Source organism: Trachypithecus francoisi, unplaced genomic scaffold, assembly GCF_009764315.1.
Source record: "Trachypithecus francoisi isolate TF-2019V2 unplaced genomic scaffold, Tfra_2.0 Lachesis_group0, whole genome shotgun sequence".
NCBI lineage: Eukaryota > Metazoa > Chordata > Mammalia > Primates > Cercopithecidae > Trachypithecus > Trachypithecus francoisi.
This window is the reverse complement of record NW_022681453.1, coordinates 64,044,420-64,069,580: the sequence shown is the minus strand read 5'-3', so window position 1 is coordinate 64,069,580 and position 25,161 is coordinate 64,044,420. Positions and strand designations below refer to the sequence as shown.

The 25,161-nt window shown below is 44.4% G+C and overlaps 1 protein-coding gene and 1 pseudogene across 2 annotated transcripts in view; one reads left to right on the top strand and one right to left on the bottom strand.

Moving 5' to 3' along the window:
• Positions 1-4,922: 4,922 nt before the first annotated feature.
• MUC13 (mucin 13, cell surface associated) overlaps positions 4,923-25,161 on the bottom strand; it is a 31,337-nt gene continuing 11,098 nt past the window's right edge. Inside the window, exons 3-12 of the mRNA XM_033210967.1 lie at positions 24,152-24,274; positions 22,672-22,778; positions 20,714-20,769; positions 15,844-16,007; positions 13,045-13,164; positions 12,598-12,727; positions 11,594-11,631; positions 9,901-9,985; positions 7,598-7,799; positions 4,923-6,222 (exon numbers count right to left, since the gene is read on the bottom strand). Of these exons, the coding sequence (XP_033066858.1) occupies positions 7,598-7,799; positions 9,901-9,985; positions 11,594-11,631; positions 12,598-12,727; positions 13,045-13,164; positions 15,844-16,007; positions 20,714-20,769; positions 22,672-22,778; positions 24,152-24,274 (1,025 nt within the window). The 3' untranslated portion in view covers positions 4,923-6,222. The remainder of the gene's footprint in view (positions 6,223-7,597; positions 7,800-9,900; positions 9,986-11,593; positions 11,632-12,597; positions 12,728-13,044; positions 13,165-15,843; positions 16,008-20,713; positions 20,770-22,671; positions 22,779-24,151; positions 24,275-25,161) is intronic.
• Positions 17,789-18,759, top strand: LOC117083384 (annotated as a pseudogene). The gene has a single exon (XR_004437062.1). The product of XR_004437062.1 is annotated as a 40S ribosomal protein S2-like (transcript).

The window sequence follows — 25,161 nt, the reverse complement described above, 5'->3', positions numbered from 1 at the left end:
TGAGGTTGAGAAGAACACCCCCATATGTCTTCCAGGGCTCTCCCCAACCTAATCTCCAACCTTGCTTTTTGCACTGTGAATTGCCAATTAATGGCAAACTGGAATTCTCGGAGAACCTTGAAGGAGAACCCAGGCAGATCTTGCTCACCTCACCTCCCACGGGTGGCATTTCGTTTTTTATTTAACTGAAGAATTTTTCAGTGAAAATGGATTTATCTCCTTTTTAATTTTGTACAATCACCACTAAATTAAACGTTGATTTCTCTGAACAATTGTACCAAATTTTATGCACCATTAATATGACATTAACATTACTTATGGTTATTATAAGAGCAATAAAGAGGACAATATATGATCTCTAATGGTTCAGTAAAAATGATGCAAATATCTCAAGAGCAAACAGCGTAACATTCATTTTTCCCTAGCACAAGATCAAGGAATAAAGAGACCAACCAAGGAAAAGTCCACGAAGAAATTTAGAAATGATGCATTAAAAGTTAATGTTTTCAAGGCCAGGTGAAGTGGCTCACACCTGTAATCCCAGCACTTTGCGAGGCCGAGGCGGTCGGATCATGTGAGGTCAGGGGTTCAAGACCAGCTTGGCCAACATGGCGAAACCCCGTCTCTACTGAAAATACAGAATTAGTCGGGCAAGGTGGTGCGCGCCTGTAATCCCAGCTATTCGGGAGACTGAAGCAGGAGAATCGCTAGAGCCCGGGAGGCAGAGGTTGCAGTGAGTCGAGATCTCGCCACTGCACTCCAGCCTGGGTGACAGGGTGAGACTGTCTCCATAAGAAAAAAATATTAAAATTAAAGTTAACGATTTCAAAAAAGCCTTTTAAAAGCACCGCCCCACCGGAAGTTGAGTTTTCTGCAAGCCATAGGAGACAGCGCCACCTACCGGCCCCGAGATTTGCCCAGCTGTAGAAAGGGGCGGGAGGACAGGGTGGGTTTGGGGGCAAAATGGTACAAAAGAGTTCAGTCTCAAGCGGTTTTGGTGTTGATGCAATCTGGATGCCTGGTCACCTTCTCTGTAAAGAGACTTGGAGCTTACTGAGGCTTCTTGTCCACAATGTGACTCTTGGTTTCCAGACTCTCGTGGAAAGAATGGGAAATGATGTGATGTGCCCTCGAGCTGGACCATTAGCCAACTCAGTGACCTGAAACAGTGGTTCTCAAACTCCACTGCACATTAGAAGCACCTGGGAGCGCGGGCGCGGCGGGTGGCTCCTGGAATCCCAGCTACTCAGGAGGCTGAGGGGAAAATGGCTTGAGGCCAGGGGTTAGAGGCTGCTGTGAGCCACGATTGTGCCACTGCACTCCAGCCTGGGTGACAGAGGGAGACTCTGTAAGAGAGAGAGACAGGGAGAGGGAGGGAGGGAGGGTGGGGGGGGGAGAGAGAGAGAGAGAGAGAGAGAAGAGAGGAGAGAGAGAGAGAGGGGGGAGAGAGAGAGAGAGAGAGAGAGAGAGAGAGAGAGAGAGAGAGAGAGAGAGAGAGACCGACCCATGCAGGTAAGAGTTTAAATACTCCTGAGACTCAGGTCTGCCTAGCCTGATGAAGTGCTCTGGAATGGGACCCAGGCATCAGTGGCTTTTATAGCTCCTCGGGGGATCCCAATGTGAAGCTAAGACCTGCTGCTGTCAAGGCAGCAGGCCATCCCATGCTGTTTCACCCAAAGCCGACCTCAGAGGACCTTCAGTCTAATGCCAAGAGCCAGCAGTGTGACATGTGCGTTTTCTCATCCTGTCTTAGGGCTGTGCCTGGAAGGTGTCCTCAAGGTTGGAGACCGCTTTACATAATAATTCACTCCCCACTTAAAAAATAAAAATAAAAAAACCCAACTTTGTGAAGGTATAATTGACATACACCAAAGTGTACATTTATAAAGTGTGCAATTGGACAATGTTTGACATATGTGTATACTTGTGAAACCAGTGCCACAATCAAGATAATGAACATATTCTTCAAGGTTGAGCTGCAAGAGTCCTGTTTTACACTCCCATTTCACAATTATTTAATACTTGTTCTATGTCAGGCATTGTGCTGGGTGAGAAGGAACCATATACAACCATTTCCCTGGGGGGAACTGGTTACAGAACCAGTTGAGACATGAAGGAGGCAATTCTGCTTGAGAGTGCTGGGGGAAGAAAGGAAGAATTAGAAAAAGCTAGCCAGAGGAGATAATGGTTTAGTTGATCTAGACAGATGGAAGTATTTATCAGGTGCCATGGTCTAAATGTTTAGGTATCCTCAAGATTCGTGTATTAAATCCTAAGGCCTGATATGATGCTATTAGAAGGTGGGACCTTTGGTAAGTTATTAGGTCATGGGGGTGGAGCCCTCATGGATGGGATTAATGTCCTTATAAAAGAGACCCCAGGCCAGGTTCAGCGGCTCACGCCTGTAATCCCAGCACTTTGGGATGCTGAGGCGGGCGGATCCACAACGTCAGGAGATGGAGACCATCCTGGCTAACATGGTGAAACCTCGTCTCTACTAAAAATTACAAAAAATTAGCTGGGCATGATGGCGGGCACTGGTAGTCACAGCTACTCAAGATGCTGAGGCAGGACAATTGCTTGAACCCAAGAGGCAGAGGTTGCAATAAGCCAAGATCGTGCCACTGCACTCCAGCCTGGGCGACAGAGCGAGACTCCATCTAAACAAAACAAAACAAAACAAAACCCAGAGAGATCTCTTGCCCCTTCCAACACGTGAGGTTGCAGTGAAAAGATGAGGAACTGGGTCCTCACCAGACACCAAATTGGCTAACACCTTGATCTTGGACTTCCCAGCTTCCAGAACTGTGAGAAATAACTTATGTTGTTTGTAAGCCACTCAGTCTGTAGTAGTTCGTAATAGCAGCTCGAACAGATTAAGACATTAGGTAGTTGAAGGAAATGGGCATTCCCAAATGGGAAAGCATAAGCATGAGGGAAAACATGAGCAAAGGAATGGAGGCATGAAGAGATGGTATATTGACTGGGCACGATGGCTCATGTCTGTAATTTCAGCACTTTGGGAGGCCAAGGCAGGTGGATTGCTTGAGCTCACGAATTTGAGACCAGCCTGGTGACATGGCAAAAATCTCATCTCTACAAAAACCCAGAAATTAGCCAGGTGTGGTGGCATGTGCCTGTAGTCCCAGCTATTCAGGAGGCTGAGGTGGGAGGATGGCTTAAGCCTGGGAGGCAGTTTGCAATGAGCCAGGATCACACCACTGCACTCCAGGCTGGGCAACAGAGCCAGATCTTGTCTCAAAAAAAAAAAAAAAAAAAAATTAATTAAAGAGGTGGTGTGTTAAGGAAACAGCAGGTGTGGCCAAAGTGTTAGTGCACCGTGGGGAGGGGCATGAGGCAAAGCCAGCACAATCAGCGGCAGTAACCGGATATCTAGCAGTGCCATGCCACCAGGAGTCTTTTATTCTATGAGGTCTATTTCTCAGTGAATGACCCCTGAAAGCTTAAGCAACGGAGTGTCACAATCAGATATGCATCATAGAAAGTTCACTCTGACAGCCCCCCAAGATGGCAGGATGATTAGTAAGGAAACCTTTGCAATGGTACCAGCAGGCAGAAACAAATGAATTGTAGGTCATGTTGCACAATAACCAAAAAGAACTTTTTTAATGCAAATGCAAAAGCCATTTTCATAAACATTATACATATACATGTTTAGGAGATTATTTTTATTCAAACAATAGCAATGGAAGTCTTTGAAGAATGGCCCAGGAAGCCCAGAATTAATATGGCTCAGGACCTTTGAGAAGTGACAGGAGCTGGCATGCTCTGGTTCAAAGGGGGATCAGGAAGGGGGAAGGGCCTCTTTAGAAATAAGGTTCCAATAGCCTTCTGCTAGTACTGAATCCAGAACCATATTTAAATATAAAGGGGGTAATATGCAGGTCAGAAATAGAGTCTGTGATGACAAATTACAGTGGCCAGCCAATTTTGAGTTCTGCCTGCATTAACTCTGCTGCTGTTAACTGATTGGTTTATGGCTGATTTCTTTAGTGGGGCATTAATAGTTCATGAGAGTATGTTTCTTGTATGTGATTCACCACTTAGCCATGAGAATACAAGAATAAACACAAGTGGTATCAGTGAGGATTTTTTGACTACAAATAACAGGAAAAAACTACTCAAATTGGCCTTGTAGCTGAGGAAAGGCCAGAGCCTTCAGGTATGGTTTGATCAAGGTGCCAGGTCCATTTCTCTCTGGTTCTCTCAGCTCTTCGCCTGTGTGTGTGTCAGCTTTGTCCCCAGCAAAACAGAAGCAGTTTAAGACCTCACAACCTCAAGCCCACTTTTCAGAACAAGAAAGTTTCTCTTTCTCCAAACTTCCTACCAAAGTTTAGGCTTTATTCTAATTGTATCCACTTACGCCACATGTTCACTTTTAGGACAATTACTGTGGCAAGGAGGCATGGGATTTCACTGACTGGCTTGAGTCAACCAGGGCCAACCTCTGTAGCTGGGAGCAGGATCAGCCCCACCCAAAATGCTTGGCCGCTTCATCATGGGGTAGGAGTGGGATGTGCATGGGAGAAGCAAATGTCTCCTGTCCAGTAGAATGTTACCTTGGGTAATCCAATAACCCCTAATAAGGACAGCAGATGTCAATCACTCCCATTTACCATGTCTATTTAAAATGAGACTAACTGCTGTGTGCATCATCAAAAACCCCAAACTTAGCCTGGGCAACATAGTGAGACCCTGTCTCTACCAAAAAAAAAAAAATTCGCTGGGCATGATAGCACACTCCTGTAGCCCCACCTACTCAGGAGGCTGATATGTGAGGATTGTTTGAACCCAGGAGTTTGAGGCTACAGTGAGTCATGTTCACACTACTGCACTCCAGCTTGGGTGACAGAGCGAGACTGTGTCTCAAAAAAAAAAAAAGCCCCAAACACAAGAAAGGACACCATCTGACAAAGGCATTTCATTGCTTTACCATTCACAATTAATAGTCAAGAACAAATAATAATAACAAATAAAATAACTTTTAAGAGGACAAGACATTAGAAATAAAAGAAAGGACACTAATAACATTTGTAAAAGCTTGTGCTGGATATGGTTGCCCCCATTCGTGTGTGTGTGTGTGTGGCTGTGTGTGTTGGTGGCCACAGCTAAGCCTCTGTCACCAGGGAAGGCTGAAGCTCCAAAAGCACACCTCAGGAACCTATACCCCGAGGCTGGGCGGCTGGACTCCTGAGCTTAAGCTCCCTCTCGCACCCTTCACCGGACAGCATGTCTCCAATTTCAAACTGACCTAAGGCTCTTACTCCTGGGTTTTTTGTTTTTACATCTTCTCCCAGCCAGTCTTTGGAAGGGCATGATTAGAGAAGTGTTCCTTTGCTGATGGAGGAGGGGACCTAAGGAAGAAGGTGGATCTCAGGTGCCTCCTCTCTAATTCATCCTCCCCGCCCAGTTTCCTTTGCCTCTCTTCCTTCTACCCCGTCATGTTTTTTTACGCTCTGTCCCTTCTGCCTCTTAGCATTTCAAAAACTGTACAGTGTACCCCATAGTGGACATTTTTAGTCTAGGCCTTCTAATTAGCATCAGAAAGTTCCTGGATTCCCAGTCACACCTCCTGAAAAAGCTGAGAGATATGTTTCCTTCCAGGCTTCTTGAGTGAGGCTAGGTTGCAAGCTCTGAGCTATTCAAAGGTTGCCAAAATCCCTCCATTGGAGGGATAGAAGCAGTATCCCTATTCTGACGTGCCAGAGAGTGAGCTTGTGACCCTTGAAAGATGGTGAGTATCTCTTCTCATCTCCTCGGACCTCCACAGTTGATGCATATGTTTCCCAGGGGAATTAGGTCATTTATCTCAACTCAAGAGCAACGTTCAGTAAGCAATGCTGGGGAGCTTTCCTCTACGTTGGAAATGATTCTTGTTGCCCTACCAGGAAAAAAAATTTAAAAAACAACCCTAACCATTGTCTCAGTACTTTGTACTGATTGAAGAAAACCACCTCTCTGACAAGCATCTAACAGCATCTACTACATTTAATGTCATCGACTCTCATTTTGCAAGCGAGCTGGATTCATTGCAAACATCCACAACTTCCATTCAGAGAGGCAGGCAAATGTCAGATGGAAGAAAACCCCTGGAGGCCAGATCTTTACTGGTGCTCACTTCTCCATCAGTCTTTCTAAACGCTCTGAATAATAGCTTGTACATTGTTTGGGGGCCATGGCGGGTTCCACATTCTTATGATTCTAGACAGAAAGAGAGAGGGAGAGATAATACTCTTAGAAAATACTCCAAGAGAAACATATGAGATCATTTAGATCTGTAAATTATTAACATTACTTTCATTATTTGTCTTCTTCAGCTTTCTCCCACATTCTCTCTATCGTTTCTCTCGTGTCTCTTCCATTCCCCATCTCTTCCCCAGCTCCCTTTCTCCTCTTCCTTCACCATCTTCCTTCTTTCCATCTCAGTCTCCTGTCACTCTTCCTCCAAAAGTCTCGTACAGGCTTCCCCCTTTCAACATTTCATTCAATCACACTAAGCAGTGCCAGCTATGATTATCCAGTACAAACCCAGTGGGTACAAGCTATTGTCCTTGAAAGTTCTCCCTAGAGAAATACAGTATCGCCAGCCTCACTAGCCTTATCTCCTTTTTAAAAAAAGGCTATCTTTTTATTATTATTATTTTTTGTAGAGATGGGGTCTCATTTTTTGCCCAGGCTGGTCTCAAACTCTTGGGCTCAAGTGATTCTCCTGCCTCCGGCTCCCAAAGTGCTAGGAGTATGGGGATGAGCCAACAAGCTAAGCTCCATTTTATCTCTTTAGAAATGGACTGATGCCCAGTTCAGTGGCTCATGCCTATAATCCCAGCACTTTGGGAGGATGAGGCAGGAGGATCACTGGAGCTCAGGAATTTGATACCAGACTGGGCAACATGGCAGAAACCCCCATCTCTACAAAAAATACCACAATTAGCCGGGCATGGTGGCATGTGCCTGTAGTCCCAGCTACTTGGGAGGCTGAGGTAGGAGGATCACTTGAGCCCAGGAGGTTGAGGCTGCAGTGAGCCAAGATCATACCACTGGTCTCAAGTCTGGGTGACAGAGTGAGACCCTGTCTCAAAACAATAACAAAAACAACAAATAGAAATAAAAAAATAGATTGAGTTGCCTTGAGATCAAGCAGCAGGGAAAGAGAGCATTGCCTTTACACAGCCTGGTGAAAAGGATCCCACAGAGCTATGTTTACATCCAATGTCCTTCCCTGGTCCTGGCGGAGGACCTAGGTCTTTAAACAGCCTGAGAAGTATCATCATAATCTCTGGAGTCATATTCATGGAAGTTGGTAATCTAAAGGACCTTAGGGGCATCTAAATTAAGCTGCCCTTTTTACAGATGAGAAAATCAAAGGCCAGGGAAATTAAGTGATGTGTCTGAAATCACATAGATGCTCAGAGTTACAACAGCAGAGAACTCCCTTTTTGATCTCTCTCTCTTTCAGTTAAGAAAAAGAAAAAGAAAGCCTGTAGGGCAGCCAAGGATTGAAGATCCAACAACCAGGTCTCTGCTCTGCCCTGGTGCATTCACTCCCAAAAGTAGGAGCGAAAGCCCACTGACTCACCTAATAGTCAGGGCGGGGCACGTTGCTCTGGCTTACATAGGGATTTTGCATCTGGCTGTCTCTGGAGGCCGCTATCCTGACCTTAGGAAAGATGCTCCCTTCTGCTCCAACATTGGTGAAGCCTGTCGACTGCAGTTTTATATTTTGAAAGTCTTTGTCAATCAAGTTCTCTTCTTCAATATCCTTCTTTTTGTTATTTGATCTGTAATCAGTAAGAGGAATTAGGATTTGACAATGGCAGAAAGTTTCTTGAAGTAAATGTTAATATTCTTTTTAAAAATATTTTCAAATTCTGAAATAACTTCACATTTATTTGTAAGTTACAAAATACATATATTACAGCGTTCTCACACACTTATCACCCAGATTCCCCAATTATTAACATTTCTGAACCAATTAAGAATAAGTTGCATAACCAAAGAACACCAACAGTTTTTTTATGAAAGAATAAGTTGCAGACTTGATGCCCCACTAAGAATGAAATAAAACACCTCATTATTTTCTTCAGTGTAGGTTCCCTAAGTTTAAGCTCATGAGCTCTGAGTATCTACAAAACCTGGACTTCAATGCTGATCCAACATAACCTTCTAATTCCACTGGCCTCATTCATATTTTGCTCATAATATTATTATTCTTAAGTGTGCTTTTGAATTATTTCTGGAAATGATAATAGAAGTGAAAGAGAAAAGATAATTTGTGATACAGCATTTCATTCAAGCAAAGTCAACATCTAAGAATCACCTCGGTGGGTAAAATGAGTAAAATAAGTTCAAAGACGTGAAAGGAGGCTGGGCTCAGTAGCTCACCTCTGTAATCCCAGCACTTTGGGAGGCCGCAGTGGGCAGATCACTTGAGGCCAGGAGTTCGAGATCAGTCTGGCTAACATGGTGAAACCTCATCTCCATTAAAAATACAAAAATTAACCAAGCACAGTGGCACGTGCCTCTAGTCCCAGCTGCTCAGGAGGCTGAGGCAGGAGAATCGCTTGAACCTGGGAGGTGGAGGTTGCAGTGAGCCAAGATCATGCCACTGTACTCCAGTCTGGGTGACAGACCAAGACGCTGTCTCAAGAGAAAAAAAAAAACAAACCAAGAACAAAATATTTCAGGAACCTAAAATCTGTTTATCCTCTCACATTGTAGTGGAAAACTACCTATTTTGCCAAAATATAAGACATGAACTAAATGTTAGAAAACAGTAGCTTTAAAAAAATCAAAGTGGATCCCCAGTTGGCACATTTAGAATGGGAAAGAGATCACAGCATTTGCCACCCTGTTAATGGGAGGACCTTTAGTCTATCTGAATATCTGTTGAATGAATGAACTCTACCGCCCTTTCCATAAGAGAAGAGACCTTAAGGCACCAAGCTGAGAAATAGCCTTGCAGAGATAACACATGTGTGTTTCTGTGTGTGCGTGTATGACAGGGTCTTGCTCTGTCACCCAGGCTGGAGTGCAGTGGGGCAAGCTTGGCTCACTGCAGCCTCCGCCTCCCAGTTCAAGGGATTCTCCTGCCTCAGCCTCCTGAGTAGCAGGATTACAGGGGTGCCACCACCATGTCCAGCTAACGAAATAACCTTTCTTAAAAAAAGTTTAAAAAAACCCAGGGGGTTCAGTTGAGGTTGATTTTAGACCATCTGTAGCAGAGTCCTGGACAGGGAAGTGACCTGATGAAAACCGTATTTCACAACTTCAGTGGAGTTAAATACTATTACATTAACAAAGAGTTTTTAATGACATAAGGAAATGGTTGCTATGTCATCTTACGGTGTTAAACCAAAAAAAACCTCAATCCAAAAATTTAAAAACACAAAAGATACAAAATTATGTATATAATATTATTTTAAAAGATATAAATAAATCTGGAAGGTTACATCTCAAAATGTTAGTTGCCTCAGCGTGGTGGGTTTTGTGAGTGATTTTTAAATTCCACCCCTTTACCCACTTCTCTATTTTCTTGATTTTGTTCCATGATCATGCTATTGCTTATATAATAAGAAGAAAAGTAAGGTAAGGAAAAACCATTAGTGGTATTAGAAAGGCCTCTCCTTATCTCCCTTCTCTTGCCCAGGAGAGGACGAGTGTGTTTGGAAACTAGAGAGTGTCATGTTGGTGGTGCTGTGCCACAGGAAAAGGCCACTTCTGGCAGGTGTGGTGGCTCATGCCTGTAATCCCACCACTCTGGGAGGCTGAGGTGGGAGGATGGTTTGAATCCAGGGGTTTCAGAACAACATGGGCAACAGAGTGAGACCCCCATCTCTCTATATAAAAAAAAGAATTAAAAAGGACACTTTCATCCCATACCTTGCTGTGATGATCAATGCAATTATCATGCTGAGAATGACAACGCCAGCAATGGTGCCCACAATAGTGAGGATTAGCTGAAATTCTGAAAGGGAGAAGAAAATAAGAACAGTCTCCAGCAAGCCGGCCCCCAACTGTCTACTGCACAGGTTCGTGTATTCCCAGGGACTCCTAGCTGTGAAGACGATCAGGCTCTGGTCTCCAACCCTCCAGACCCGGTTGGGTAGTTGGCCTATTTCCTTTAGCATCCACCCCTCACACCTCCTAAACTGTGCCTTCAGAACTCAATTGGAAAGGGCAGCCTTGCCAGACAAAAGACTGCAAATACAAAGGAGGCCGATGGTGGCAGGGTCTTCCTGTACTTTGTGGGGAGTGGAGTATCAACTGAGGGCCACACCTCCCTCCTTACCTCTGCTGCCTTTGTCTGCCCTTCATACCTCACCTTACTGATAAGCTAAGGAAACTAGGTTGTAGTTAAATGTCACTGCTAGAGGAGCCAGCTAATGGCTTGATAATAACATCAATGAGGGAAGAGTCTAGACATTCATTATCACCCATTCTCCTCTCCTAACTCTGCCCTGGTTGGCGCTATTGACACCTGACTGTGGCTATGAGACACAATGTAACAGACACACAAGACTGCAAACACCTCCTGTGAAAAAAATGTGAGATAATTGGTTTATCTTTTTTTTTTTTATTCCATGTTGAAATGATATTTTGGCTATATGGGTTAAATAAAATATATTCTTAAAATCAACCTCATCTGTTTCCTTTTACTTCTAACAATTTACTTGAAATTTCTAAAATTTCAAATGAAATGTGTAGCTCACATAATATTTCTATTGCACAACACTGCTCTAGACCTCTTTGTCTCTGCTATACGACTTCCACAAATGCCGCCTTTAATATGGATTCATGGGGCCATAGACTAGCAAATCTGGGAAAGACCTCAAAGTTTGTCTGGTCCAAACTTCTCATTTTATAGGTGTGGAAATTGAAAGCTCTGAAGAAAGACTTAGCAAATTATTCCTTGCAATAAAATACAGTAAAAACAGAGAATGTCACTCATCACTATCTTCATGGCTGGCAGGAAGGCTGACAGTAATATTTCCTTCATCTTGGAAGACTGATCTTTAGTTCATTATGTACATTTTAGAATATAAAATGATTGAAAATTTAAAGTTAGTGTTGTCTTAATCTGGTGGGGGTGGGGCATGGGAGGGAACAAAATTTGAATTTGCAGCAAAATATCCCAAACTAGTAAATAGCTCTGAGACAAAAGGATTTGAGTATTTAAATGTCTGGTTTCTAGGTCTGCTCTTCTACAACCACCAGAATTTTTGGAATGTACTGGTCTTTTATCTCTAGTAGCAGCAGATAATGCATATGTAAGCTAATGTAGGAAATCAATATAATGCTAAGACGCCCTTCTCTGGTCTCAAGCAAGGCCAGAGGTACCAGCCCACTCCTGGGGCTGAGTTCTGTTATTTTCTATGGCAGAGGGGCTGCTGTTCAGAACCTAAGGGTGGGCATGGCATGGCAGGACCCAGAAGGCAAACTGGAGGCAGACGCTCTCTCTCTTTATGAAAGAGGACAGAGACTTTGAAGGACAGGGCAGGATGTTGAATGGGGTCACTACTGATTTCTCAGATGTTTAATAACTTGTTTATAATAGCAAGACTTTCATACTTACTGTCCTCACAGTCGAGTCCACTGTAGCCAAATGCACACCTGAAATACAGTGAGCAATAGGAAACAGTGTTAAAGAGCCCCTATGGGGAGCGTGTCAGAGTTCTCACCCCAATCTCTACCTCTTCCTTTCCATCTTCCTTTTATTCTGTCCTCCCTTGCTTTTTTTGCTCTTTCTTTTGTCTTCCTTACACTCTCATTATTCCAGGAGACCACCTTCCATGGGGTTCTGGAAAGGTGAGGGGGGTATGCAATCCCATGCAGGCTCATTTGTTACTGACTGAGCACTCCATCCTCCAGGCTTCAGAAAGATTCTGCAATTCAGGCAAAACTGAACCCAAGAGGCATGGAGGGTAGTGGGACCGTCTCAGGCTGTGACACTACATGGCTCTGCCACTTATTTGCTGCCCTGTGAGCTGGAGGATGTTATTTACATTGAGTTTCCTCACCTGAAAATGGTAAATTAAGACATTCTTGACAGTGTTGCTGTGCGATAGATATTACCTAGTGTGTTTCCTGGAGCATAGACGATGCTCAAAAACTATCGATGATGCTGGGCGCGGTGGCTCATGCCTGTAATCCCAGCACTTTGGGAGGCCGAGGAGGGTGAATCATGAGGTCAGGAGTTCAAGACCAGCCTGGCAAAGATGGTGAAACCCCGTCTCCACTAAAAATACAAAAATTAGCCGGACGCAGTGGCAGGCACCTGTAATCCCAGCTACTCGAGAGGCTTAGGCAGGAGAATCACTTGAACCTTGGGGGCGGAGGTTGCAGTGAGCCGAGATTGCGCCATTGCACTCTAGCCTGGGGGACAGAGTGAGACTCCATCTCAAAAAAAAAAAAACAAAACAAAAAAACTATTGCTGCTGCTGCTGCTGATGCTCTGTCTCTGCCAACCTATGCCAGCTTACCAACTTCCTGACTCAACGCCTATATATGTGTTGTAAGGTCTCTCTTCTTTGCCTAGCTCCAGCTGTGGCAAGACAAAAACAAAGTAATTTTTCTTACTTTTGGCAGTTCCCATTACCATCTTCCTCATAGCCGGGCACGCACGCACACTCAGGGGCCCCGCCGTTCTTCTTTATTAAGCATTCCTTGTGCTCTGCGTTGCAGGCATCAGGACACTTGAGACTGGAAGCTTCAAAACAGAATGATTTCTGGGTAATTTTCAGAAACAATCTCTTTAACCCCAAAGTCACATGTGACAACATGACAGTGTTTTTCACATTGCTTTTTCTAGGTAAAATGAGATGCTTATTGACTCCACACATGATGTGTCCCCTGTGAAGCTGGACATGGGTTAGCAAAGGTCCCAGCCATGGTCCATATGTCTAAAGTCAGAAGTCACATCACTCAGACTCTGAAATGCACGTGGAAACTTAAGCAGTGAATTTTGTTGCAAAAGGAGAGAAAGTGGAGTTGTGAAGAACATTTAAAAGCAGGTGAAACACTTACCAACACAGAAAGGGCTCTGTGGGTTAGGCCTTTGCAGGCCAGGTTTGCAATCGCATGCCAAACCATTGATGCATTCATCCACAGACTGCTTACAGCTATAATAATCACACCTAGAGGTCACTGAGAAGCACAAATAATTTTAAAATATATTCAGCATGACAATATGGATAAGGTAATTTGTGAAAATTACTCCACCCCATTGCTGTTATACTTTGCCTTTTAATAAGTTTTGGGGCCAGGTGCAGTGGTTCACAACTACAATTCCAGCACTTTAGAAGGCCAAGGCAGAAGGATCGTTTGAGCCTAGGAGTTCAAGACCAGCCTGGGCAACACAGTGAAAAAATTTAAAAGTTAGCTGGGCATGGTGGCAAGCTCCTGTAGTCCTAGTTACTCAGGAGGTTGGAGTGGGAGGATCACTTGAGCCCAGAAGTTCAAGGTTACAGTGAGCCATGATCATGCCACTGCACTCCAACTTGAGTGAGAGTGAGACCTTGTCTCGAAATATAAAAATATATATATATATATATATAAATAAATAAATAAATAAATATGGGTTGGAAGGCATTAGGGATAAAAGATGAGTCTGGGCTGGGCGTGGTGGCTCACATCTGTAATCCCAGCACTTTGGGAGGCTGAGGCTGGTGGATCACGAGGTCAGGAGTTTGAGACCAGCCTGGCCAATATGGTGAAACCCTGTCTCTGCTAAAAATACAAAAATTAGCTAGGTATGGTGACAGACACCTGTAATCCCAGCTACTCAGGAGGTTGAGGCAGGAGAATTGCTTGAACCTAGGAGGCAGAGGTTGCAGTGAGCCAAGATCATACCATTGCACTCCAGCTCTAGGTGACAGAGCAAGACTCTGTCTTGGGAAGAAAAAAAAAAAAAAAAAAAAAGATGAGTCTGAGAATGGATTAGGGGGAGAGAATAAGAGTAGTTAGAGTCATATGGCTCCTCTCTACTAAACATCCCAAACTGTAACTGAGCCTCCTTCATCACCTGCCACATGAAAATGGCTCGGATTAAAAGTCTAGAGCAAGAGATTCTACAATTTTGGGCAAAGAAAATGATTTATCTTTGCTACTGAAGCCGGAGAACGGAAAAAGTATTTTCTGGCCGGGTATGGTGGCTCACACCTGTAATCCCAGCACCTTGGGAGGCCAAGGTGGGCCGGTCACCCGAGGTCAGCAGTTCGAGAACAGCCTGGCCAAAATGGCGAAAACCGTCTCTACTAAAAATACAAAAATTAGCTGGGCGTGGTGGCACAGGCCTATAATCCCAGCTACTTGAGAGGCTGGGGCAGGAGAATCGGTTGAACCCGCGAGTTGGAGGTTGCGGTGAGCCAAGATCATCCCACTGCACTCCAGCCTCGGCAACAGCGTGAGACCCTGTCGAATGAACGAACAAACAGACAAACAAACAAGCAAACATTTAAGAGATGAAGAAAGGAGTCTTAGAAGAAGCAAAAAGAAGGATGAGGGAGGCACGAAGGTGATTAGGAGAATGGTGGATGCAGGCCCAGGAAGAAGGAACATCTAGAAGGGAACGATACTAGTGTCAAATGCTATAGAAAAGTCAAATAAGTTGTGGCCCAACAGAGGATTCTGGATTTGGCAGCCAGCCAGGACTGAGAACCAGCTGCAAACACCTCTTCCCAGGACTGGCCCCAACGGGTCACCTCTGGAGTGAGGAACTTCTGATGACTGCTGTGGTGGGCTGACTGCAGTCATGACATCAATTTACTCACACCTTTCTGTACCCCTTTGGCAGGGCCCTTCCACACTGTGCTTGGTCATGAGAATTGCTTTAGCCAACTGGACAGTTGTAACTCTGATGTAAGCAGAGCCTTGAAAAATACTTGTGCATTTTACCCCCTTGCTTCTCTCGAAATCCTTTGGATGGGTCTGCTGAGAATAAGAGACCATGTGGAGCAGAGACAAACCAATTATCTGACCCAGCAGCTAATGGCAGATGCTTAAGTGAGCCCAGCAGATATCAATTAAGCCTGGCCCAGATCAGCAGACTATCCACTTGAGCCCAGCCCAAATTCAGACCCAAGGAATTCTAGGGTTGCAATAAATAAATGGTGGTTGTTTTCGGCCACTACCGTTGTAACACAGCAAACGCAATTGCTACAGCTACATGGTGGGTTTGTGTGTCAGTCTAAAGGGAAAAATAGTACAGGTAATGCTTGGTCTTGCTCTATTGCCCAGGCTGGAGTGTGGTGTCATGATCTCAGCTCACTGCAGCCTCAACCTCCTGGGCTCATGCAATCCTCCCACCTCAGCCTCCTAAGTAGCTGAGACCACAGACCTGCACCACACCTGGTTAATTTTTTGTATTTTTTTGTAGAGATTTTACTATGTTGCCCAGGTTGGCCTCAAACTCCTGGGCTCAAGGAATCTGCCAATCTTGGCTTCCCAAAGTGTTGGGATTACAGGCATGAGCCACCACGCCCAGCCATAGGTAAAACTTTCTGTAATCATTTGGAAAGCTTTAACTTGACAGAAAGCCCTGTTGTCTCTCCTTTTTCTTTCCCTGTCCAGCAGTGGTTTGTCTGGTCATTTATACCTTCCTAAAGAGGAACACACTGGTCAGTTTGATGACTTGGAAGATAGCTGGAAAGAAGCAGAGGGCAAGCGAGCAAGAAAAGGGAAGAAGAATTGGTTAAAAAGAAATTTAGAGACATTTGTCAGTTCAGTGACGCAGTTCTTGCCTCCTTTTCACATATAATGAAAAGGTTTACCAAAAAGGTAGGTAGGTCTTCAGGTAAACTTTGAATAAAATTATACGATACTTACAAGTATAGTTTAGAATGCCGCTTGAGTTGTTTCCAACTGCTTTAATAATTTTTTCAGTCACAGTCATCTCATTGTCACTTGTGGTTTCTGTCAAAATTGTTACTATTGTTACATTAACAAACTTGTCATCAGCACGCATTTCAGATCTTGGTGACAGAGATGTGCTAAAAATGAGATGAATCTGCTGTCACTTAATGAATCAAACTGAAGAATCAACAAATAAGTCTTCTAATCTCCCAGATTCCCGAATCTCCTGGCCCTAGTCCTGACCCGCTGTCCTGTCCCTACGATTGGGACCCACATATGGAGGCCGGGGGCTGCAAAAAGATGGCAATGTACAGGCTTGGAGGTCTCTGTTTGATGTGTATTCAGAGGAAACCTATGGTGTAAACAATATTCTGTTGGAGAAAACTTAGGAAAATTGTGGATAATCATTTTTGGAAGAATTGTGAATCATCATTTGAAGGATCTAGGAGCCTAGAGCTAACCAGAATTAGAACAAGTAACACCTGAAATGGGAAATTGTCACTTTCTGTAAGACAGCCAGAGTAGGTCTTGCTGAACTGTTAAATCTCAGACTGGTTCTTTGAGAGAGACAGAGGGGCGCGTGTCCCTCCCTGTGCACGGAGAAAGCAGTAACCAGCCATAGAGAGCCTGGATCACTCCCAGAAAGGACCAGGAAGTCAGCAGGCAGCTTCAAAGTGGGAACATGATTGGGCCTGGACACACACGACCCAGAGGAGAAGTGAAAAAGAGGGCCTGGGCTGCGGAAAACATGAGCACATACTACCAAATCCTACCAGCAATGTGAAGTGCCTGCCACAAGCAAGGCATTGTCACTGTCTCTCTCTCTAATCAGCACTGCAGTTCGGAGCCCTAAGCACAGCTGTGCAATTACTTCATTGTCCAAAATGAATCAAGTGATACAATCACTGAGACAGGGGAAAAGGGACTTTTAAAAACTTCTTCACTATCTGATTTGTCGCTCTGTGCTTTTAAGCCTCAGGATATGTTTTTGTTGTCTAAATGTTTTTTTCTATACTCCTTTTTGAGTTTTAAAAAAATTTTTATTTTATTTTTTTTTGAGACAGCGTCTTGCTCTGTCACCAGGCTGGAGTGCGGTGGTGAGATCACGTCTTACTGCAGCCTCAACCTCCTGGGCTCAGCTGATCCTGCCGCCTCGGTCTCCCAAGTAACCGGGACCACAGGCAGGCGCCACCATGCCCAGCTAAAATTTCATTTTGACTTTCGAATAAATGCAGAAGCCTGAAAATAGAGCCAACCTATTTAGGCAATGTTTGCAGCCACCTTGGGTCCTCAGAACAATCAAGAAAAATCCAAAACATGAACCAAATCCATTTTTAGGCACAATCATCTCAAAATGGAGTCCAAAAAATGAAATAGGCTTCAGCATTGTAATTTAATATTTTCTACCATAATTCGTTCATGATGGGATTTGGTGGTGGTGGTGGGGGTGGGCGGGGAGTAGGAGTGGAATGTAATAGGGCAGTGAGAAAGGTGAACTTGATACAAATTATTCTATATTGGTTGAAATATATGGCATAACTTTGCACTGGGGCTAGGAAAGCAAATGCCATCCATAATTTATTCGTTAAAAGAACCTACAGGTTTATACTCTAATTCAGGAGGCAAGACGTTACACCTGTGAAAGTTAAAGGGAACACTGGAGCCACTGCACACTTGAGTATAAATGATGAGGACACTAGGCTTGGCGTTAAGACATGAGGTCCAGACCCTTGTGGCCCAAGACCAGTCAGCTTCTCTGGGCCCGAGTTTCTTCCTCTGTCCAAAGAGAGGTTTTAAAGAGAGAAATTCTGAGGATCCTTCCAATTCTAACCTTGCTATAGTAGGAAAGAACTTGGGGAGTCAGAAGGGAGAGATAATTTTGGGCTGGAGCCTAAGAAACGCCTTTCTAGCTTCTTCTCCGAGAAAACACCAAATGGCGGATTACGCCGGTGCAGCGGGGGGGGGGGCCCGGAGGCCCTGTTGGCCCTGGGATGGGGAACCGCGGTGGCTTCCGCGGAGGTTTCGGCAGTGGCATCCGGGGCCGGGGTCGCGGCGGTGGACGGGGTCGGGGCCGAGGCCGCGGAGCTCGCGGAGGCAAGGCCGAGGATAAGGAGTGGATGCCCGTCACCAAGCTGGGCCGCTTGGTCAAGGACATGAAGATCAAGTCCCTGGAGGCGATCTACCTCTTCTCTCTGCCCATTAAGGAATCTGAGATCATTGACTTTTTCTTGGGGGCCTCTCTCAAAGACGAGGTTTTGAAGATTATGCCCCTGCAGAAGCAGACCCGTGCTGGCCAGCGCACCAGGTTCAAGGCTTTTGTTGCTATCGGGGACTACAATGGCCACGTCGGTCTGGGTGTTAAGTGCTCCAAGGAGGTGGCCACCACCATCCGTAGGGCCATCATCCTGGCCAAACTCTCCATTGTCCCGGTGCGCAGAGGCTACTGGGGGAACAAGATCGGCAAGCCCCACACCGTCCCTTGCAAGGTGACAGGCCGCTGCGGCTCTGTGCTGGTGCGCCTCATCCCTGCACCCAGGGGCACTGGCATCGTCTCAGCGCCTGTGCCCGAGAAGCTGCTCATGATGGCTGGTATTGATGACTGCTACACCTCAGCCCGGGGCTGCACTGCCACCCTGGGCAACTTCACCAAGGCCACCTTTGATGCCATCTCTAAGAGCTACAGCTACCTGACCCCTGACCTCTGGAAGGAGACTGTGTTTACCAAGTCTCCCTATCAGGAATTCACTGACCACCTTGTCAAGACCCACACCAGAGTCTCCGTGCAGCGGACCCAGGCTCCAGCTGTGGCTACAACATAGGCTTTTTATACAAGAAAAATAAAGTGAATTAAGCCTGTTACTAAAAAAAAAAAAAAAAAAAAAAAAAAAAGAAATGCCTTTCTAGGTGAGCCCCAGGTGCATTTGCCCTGCAATGGGCCCCAAGGTGGGGGAAGTAGTTCCCTCCATGCCTCTGAGCTCACGGGTGAAGGTTTGCCTCCAAACAAGCTTGGCTCCCTTTTAGTAACTCCTTAAGAATCAAAGGAGTGCCACAGTTTTGGGGATTCCCCAAATGACCTTGTGGGACCAGCTCTCCATCACACTGCAGGGTCCCATATTCTAGAAAGGAAACAGAATGGTGTCGAAATCAACTATGTGCCAGGCACTGCATACAGGGAATCTTCCAAATGTTATCTCAGTGACTCCTCACAAGGCTCCAGGGAAGTTGATCAGATTATCCCAATTACACAGACGCAGTGACAAAGGTTCTGAGAGGTTAGAATAGCTGCCTGGTCACTCAGGGATGAAGTGCCAAAGCCAGGATTCAAGTACAGGTTTGGCTAACTCCATTCCAATTTCACCGCTCCTGTTTGTACCCAGTCTTCCTCTACACATGAACTGGCTGTTGTCCACTAAACCAAATCTAATCCCTAGAAACAATTCACAGCCCTCCAGCAGCTGTCTGCTGTACACCTCCAGCTACAGAGTCTCTGCATTTGGGCCCAGCCCGTCTGCTTGCTGCCAGCCTCCCACCATGCAAACTCTGCCTCTTCACTGCCAACCAGACTTGCCCCTCATTCAAGACCAAGCTAGAAATCCATCACTTTTAAAAGACCTCTCTGAAATTTTATACACAAACTCTCTCTCCCTCTCTCTCATTCCACAAAAGATTTTTAAAAGACTTTTTTTTTTCAGGCCGGGAGTAGTGGCTAATGCCTGTAATCCCAGCACTTTGGGAGGCTGAGGTGGGTGGATCATGAGGTCAGGAGTTCGAGACCAGCCTGATCAACATGATGAAATCCCGTCTCTACTAAAAATACAAAAATTAGGCCAGGTGTGGGGCGTACACCTGTAATCCCAGCTACTCTGGAGGCTGAGGAAGGAGAATCGCTTGAACTCAGGAGGTAGAGGTTGCAGTGAGCTGAGATCGTGCAACTGTACTCCAGCCTGCATGATGGGAGTGAGAATACATCTTTGGTAGAGATGTAGTGTCACTATGTTGCTTAGGCTGCTCTTGAACTCCTGGCCTCAAGTGATCCTCCAATTTCAGCCTCTCAAAGTGCTAGGATTATAGGTGTGAGCCACCACGCCTGGCCTCCACAAAGGATTTGATATGGCTTATAAGGATAAATACAATAGTAAGACTTAAGATGTAAATAGTGCATTGCTACACGAGGACTGCTTTTCCTACCTAACTTCGTTTGTCTTAGAGCATTCTTTCCTCAGCCTGAGTACTTGTGTATGAATGTGCTTCAGAGGAGGCTGAGATGCAATTGCTAATTTCTTGAGAATCTTCTTCCTCTTTATTTCCCTAAATAGCACCCAGCACTTGCCAGTACCTATTGAAGTGCTCAATAAGTGCTTGTTCTCACTGCAGAAAGAGCTCACCACTGACCCTTCGGTAGCCAGGTGTGTGATTTGGGTGTTCTTGTCCGCCTCACACTTGCCTTATGAGGGAAGAGATGATTATGGGCCATTCAGTCTCCCCCTGGCCCGCTGGAATGTACATTCCAGGGATTAACTAGGTATGGTTTGCAGCCATGGGATTAAGACAAAGAGATCCAGATGATGTCCTGGGCAGTATGCACAAGTTGTTGCACAGCCAATCACAGACAGAATCTTGCCTTCTGCAGGCCACACCCTGCCCAGAGTTGGAGTGACATCAGAGGCAGGACCAAGGCACACAGTCCCATTTACAGTGCTCAGACTGAGACTGACCCTCTCCTCTTAACTTGTGACTTGCCACAGAGGGTCTTAATGTTACATGCAGACCTCAAGAGAAGCTCGGAAGTTAGACAGACACACATCTGCCTCCAAAGTACCTCAGCAGTCCATAACAAACTTACCTTATATTAAGAATTACAGTCTGTCCATAAACAGATGTGCCAAATACACCTTTAAACTGTGGAGGAGAACAGATTTAATAACAAGTAAAAAACATTTTTTTTCACATTTTCTACAAATCAAATGGGGCAGAAAAAAATAATACTCTATCTAGCTTTTAACGGGATCCAACTGGGTAGAAAATGGACCCTGGGGGACTTCTTAGGGCCTGAGCTGGGACTGCCCCCACAAAGGCTGCGAAGAGGACCTTGAAGAAAGTAAGCTGTCTCTATTTTCCTAACTCTATTCTAATCGTTGCAAGGGAGTTCTGGTGCATCCCTTCTGGATTACAAATCTCCCAGGAACTATAAGAATACATCATCCCCTCACTGGTTTCCCCAGGAACATCAAACTCTGACTGAGATCAAGTCTCTAATCTGATCTCTGAAGACTGGGGCATAAGGCCTGTAACTGGAGGGGGCTTTTGTGACACTCACACTCAAAGTCAAGTTTGAGGAAAGTAGTGCTAAGTGACCATTGCTCAGTAAAGCCACATGAAGTACTTCAGGGGTTCCCTGGAAGTAGGACCACATTGATGTTGCTGTCTTCAATGTACTGAAACCATCCATGCTGGCAAATTTGAAAGCAGATCCGAGATGAGAGGGCAAGTCACAGCCAGCTGGCCCACAGGGCAGAGGTGACATGGCAAAGGGGCAAACTCTGTGACACAGCAGCCACAGATTCTATCCTAGCATTGTCAGGTACTGGCTGGCTGTGCAGTGGGAAGCACTAGCTCTCTTTGTACCATCTGTAAAATCATTTCCATGATACTTTTTTTACATGTTACCAGTTCTAGTAGTGATATAATTTCAAATTGAGAGACATTGTCATGGAATAAGACTTCAGCTTTAAAAAAATGTCTCTCCATCCCTACTTCTTTTTTTTTTCTCCAGGCAGAGTCTTACTCTGTCACCCATGCTGGAGTGCAGTGGCATGATCTTGGGCCACTGCAACCCCCACCTCCTGGGTTCAAGTGATTCTCCTCCCTCAGCCTCCTGAGTAGCTGGGATTACAGGCGCCCACCACCACGCCCGGCTCATTTTTTTGTATTTTTAGTAGAGATGGGGTTTCATCATGTTGGCTAGGCTGGTTTCAAACACCTGACCTCAAGTAATCTGCCTGCCTCAGCCTCCCAAAGTGCTAGGATTACTCGCATGAGCCGCCATGCCCAGCCTCCACCTCGACTTCTAAGACATATTTAAGGCTAATATTTTTTCCTTTAAAACTGAACTTTGAGCTATATTGGCTGGATGCTCTCTGAGAGTCCTTCCAGGGCTAACATCTGTGGCTGCAAAATGGAAAGACCCTGTCCTTTCATGCTCGCTCACACGTGTGCACTCGGTCACAATAACCTAAAAGATGGGAAAGTATTGTTCATGCCAACATTTTTGAAAATGGGAAAAATAAGTAACAGATATTCAGATATAATTATTCTTCTAGACATTTTTTTAAAGCCAGACTAGTATGACAATGTATGCAAATTTGAATATAAAAAAGAAAAACAACATCTTTAAATTTTTTTCTCTTTCATTCTGTGGAAATAATTTATTTTAAAACTTCATAATATTTATCTGTCCATTTAAAACTGTATTAATAGCTTATAAAACAATGGGTATGGTACGGCTGGAGCCAGCTTCTGCAGGCCCTCAGCCATGCCAGGCCAGGTGCCATGCCTCCAGGTGCAAGACGATGGGGTGGTCCAAGGGTCCCAGGGGAGAGGCCTGGGCAATGAAGAAGTGGTGGCACCAGTGGAGGCACTCAGGACAGCTGCTGTTTACCAACCAGTAAAGGTACATTTCACTGTTTGAACAACTGGTACAATGGTACCAGTGTGAACCACCTGAAGACCAGCTCTACTCTCTGCAACTCAGTGTTAGAACAAAAGAATGTTTTACAGAACTGAAAGCTGGAAAATACTTACGAAGTCAGTAATTTTACTATGCAAATCTTGATAGGCCACAGAATGTTTGTCTTCTGGATCAAATGTTTCTGATACTTTTACTAAAATCATCCCAGGGAATATCTTTCCTGAAAGTTAAGCAGAATCTTTCTGTACTATTTAATGAAAAGAGGGTCATTTCCATTTTGTTTTAAAACATAGATTATTTTTTAGAATTCCCAACATTGTATAATGACACTACAGGAAATCTGGAAATATTTTTAAAGTTATGCATAATCCCACCCAACCTAGCACAACCATTTTCATTTTGGTATATTTCTTTCCGTTCACAGTTTACATCATTGTTGTAATTCCAAGTTTATGCCATATTTCTTTTTTTCTTATTATATAATAGGTATTTTCCAAATCGTTGCCTAGTCTTTTTTCTTTTTTTTTTTTTAGAGAAAGAGATAGAGAGAGAGAGACAGAGTCTTGCTCTGTCACCCAGGCTGGAGTGCAGTGGCACAACTGGCTTACCGCAGGCTTGAACTCCTGGGCTCAAGGGATCCTCCTGCTTCAGCCTCCTGACTAGCTGAGACTACAGGTATATGCCACCACAGCCAGGCAATTTTTTAACATTTGTAGAAATAGGGGTCTCAGTATGTTGGCTAGGCTAGTCTCAAGTTCCTGGCCTCAAGTGATCCTCCTGCCTTGGCCTCCCAAAGTGCTAGGATTACAGGTGTGAGCTCCTATGCCTGGTCTCATAACCATCATTTTTAAAGGTTGCATAATATTCTATGAAGTATATGTTCCCTTCCTTGATGTAATCATTTTTTGTTATTGGACTTAGTGCTTTTAATTATTTAAAAGGAAAAGAAAAAGGTTGCAATGAACATCTTCACACACAAACTGTTCTTCTGTATTTGGGGTCACTTACTTAGAGTAAATTTCCAGAAGTGAGATTATTAGTGCTAAAAATATGAGCATTTGGGGGGCTTTTGATATATCCCTAACCCAGTGGGCAATGCAATGCATTAATTTCTTATAGAATTGGCTGCTCTGGAAAATGAAGATATTTCTCATTCATAAAACAGAAAAAAAATAGAACTAGAACTCAGACAGTCAGTCCTCAGACCTTCATTGCACCCTAGTGTTTGATCTAATCAAAACATCATTATGCCATAGGTGTATAAATGTACTCCTGAAATCCATTTTTAGAGCTGAAGGGCTCTTATATCTCTAAGAGGGGGATCTGATGTTGTGGAGTAAACAAATCTTGTGACACAGAACTGAAGATCAGGTTCCCAGGGTTGCTGGACTATGTGGTCTTAGATAGATCACCTTATTCTGCCTCAGTGTCCCTAAGTAACAGCACTTTTCTCTACTTTGCTGGCCTTTGTTGCCTCCACATTTTCTTTATCTCTGATATTTTGGAATCTCCTTTTGCCATCATTTTGAGTTTTCGATTCCACTTTTGGTATGAGATACAGAGCTCAGACACGGCTCATCCCTTGTGACTCACCTTTCTTACACGTAGAAGAGTTGTAGTAATACCCTTCTAAACACAAGCAAAAACGTGTATTTTGCAGCTCAACACATAACGAATTATCTTCACAAGGATCATCTTGGCAAGGATTGCTGGGACCTTAGATGGAGTAGAAAGAGATTAGAAATCCAGAGAAATGACAATAAATAACAAGAGGAAATGTATTTTTCCATCTTCTTGCCTCCCTCCTGGGCCCTTTCCATTCCTTGGTTGTGTTACTCCACAGCACACTTTTAGAAGAGTTAAAAACAAATATTTGCCTGCTTAGGTCTCTAGAGAGTTGTTTCTGAAATTCTAGAACCAAATATAATACTCGTCAATAGTAAAGATCAGAGATTAGTGGACAAGGGCTTGCCCAGAGAAAGAGAGATTGCAGTCTTCTAACTCCAAGGAGTCAGGAATCTTCAGATCTCAGAGTCCCTCCAGAACCTTGAAGCACAGTCCTCTAACACAAGGTGGGGCTCCCTAAAACACTCTAGATAAAACGTCTTATTTTTAGAAAGGTATGAATAATCGAACAGCCAAGAAGCTCGGAAAAGAAACTAGATGTCATATTCTGGTAAGCATACCTAGGAGACATAGCCATGAAAACAGGAATGGGACAGTAAAGGAGAGAATGTGGATTAACTCAGTGAAAATTATAAGAGGCCATGAGAAGACACTCCAGCCTCTGGCTTTCTAAGTGGATCACTTGAATAAATGGTGAAAATAACACTGCAATGGGTTCTACACTGCGGGCCGAGACTCCCAGGCCAAGCAGAGTGCAGTATCTTTCTCTCTCTGGGGACTGATGAGATCTGAGGAGGAGAGTTAGCTCAGTGATCCAATGGTGATCTGGGCTTCCAGTTTTCTTCATTTCTGTCAAGTGGAATGATTCTGAGCTGCGATGGCAGAATAGCTTATGTGTTTGATAACCTTCAAAGCTGTCTTGAGAGTCTTACAAACCTATATGTAGAAACCACTGATTTCTTTAAAAGCTGTATATA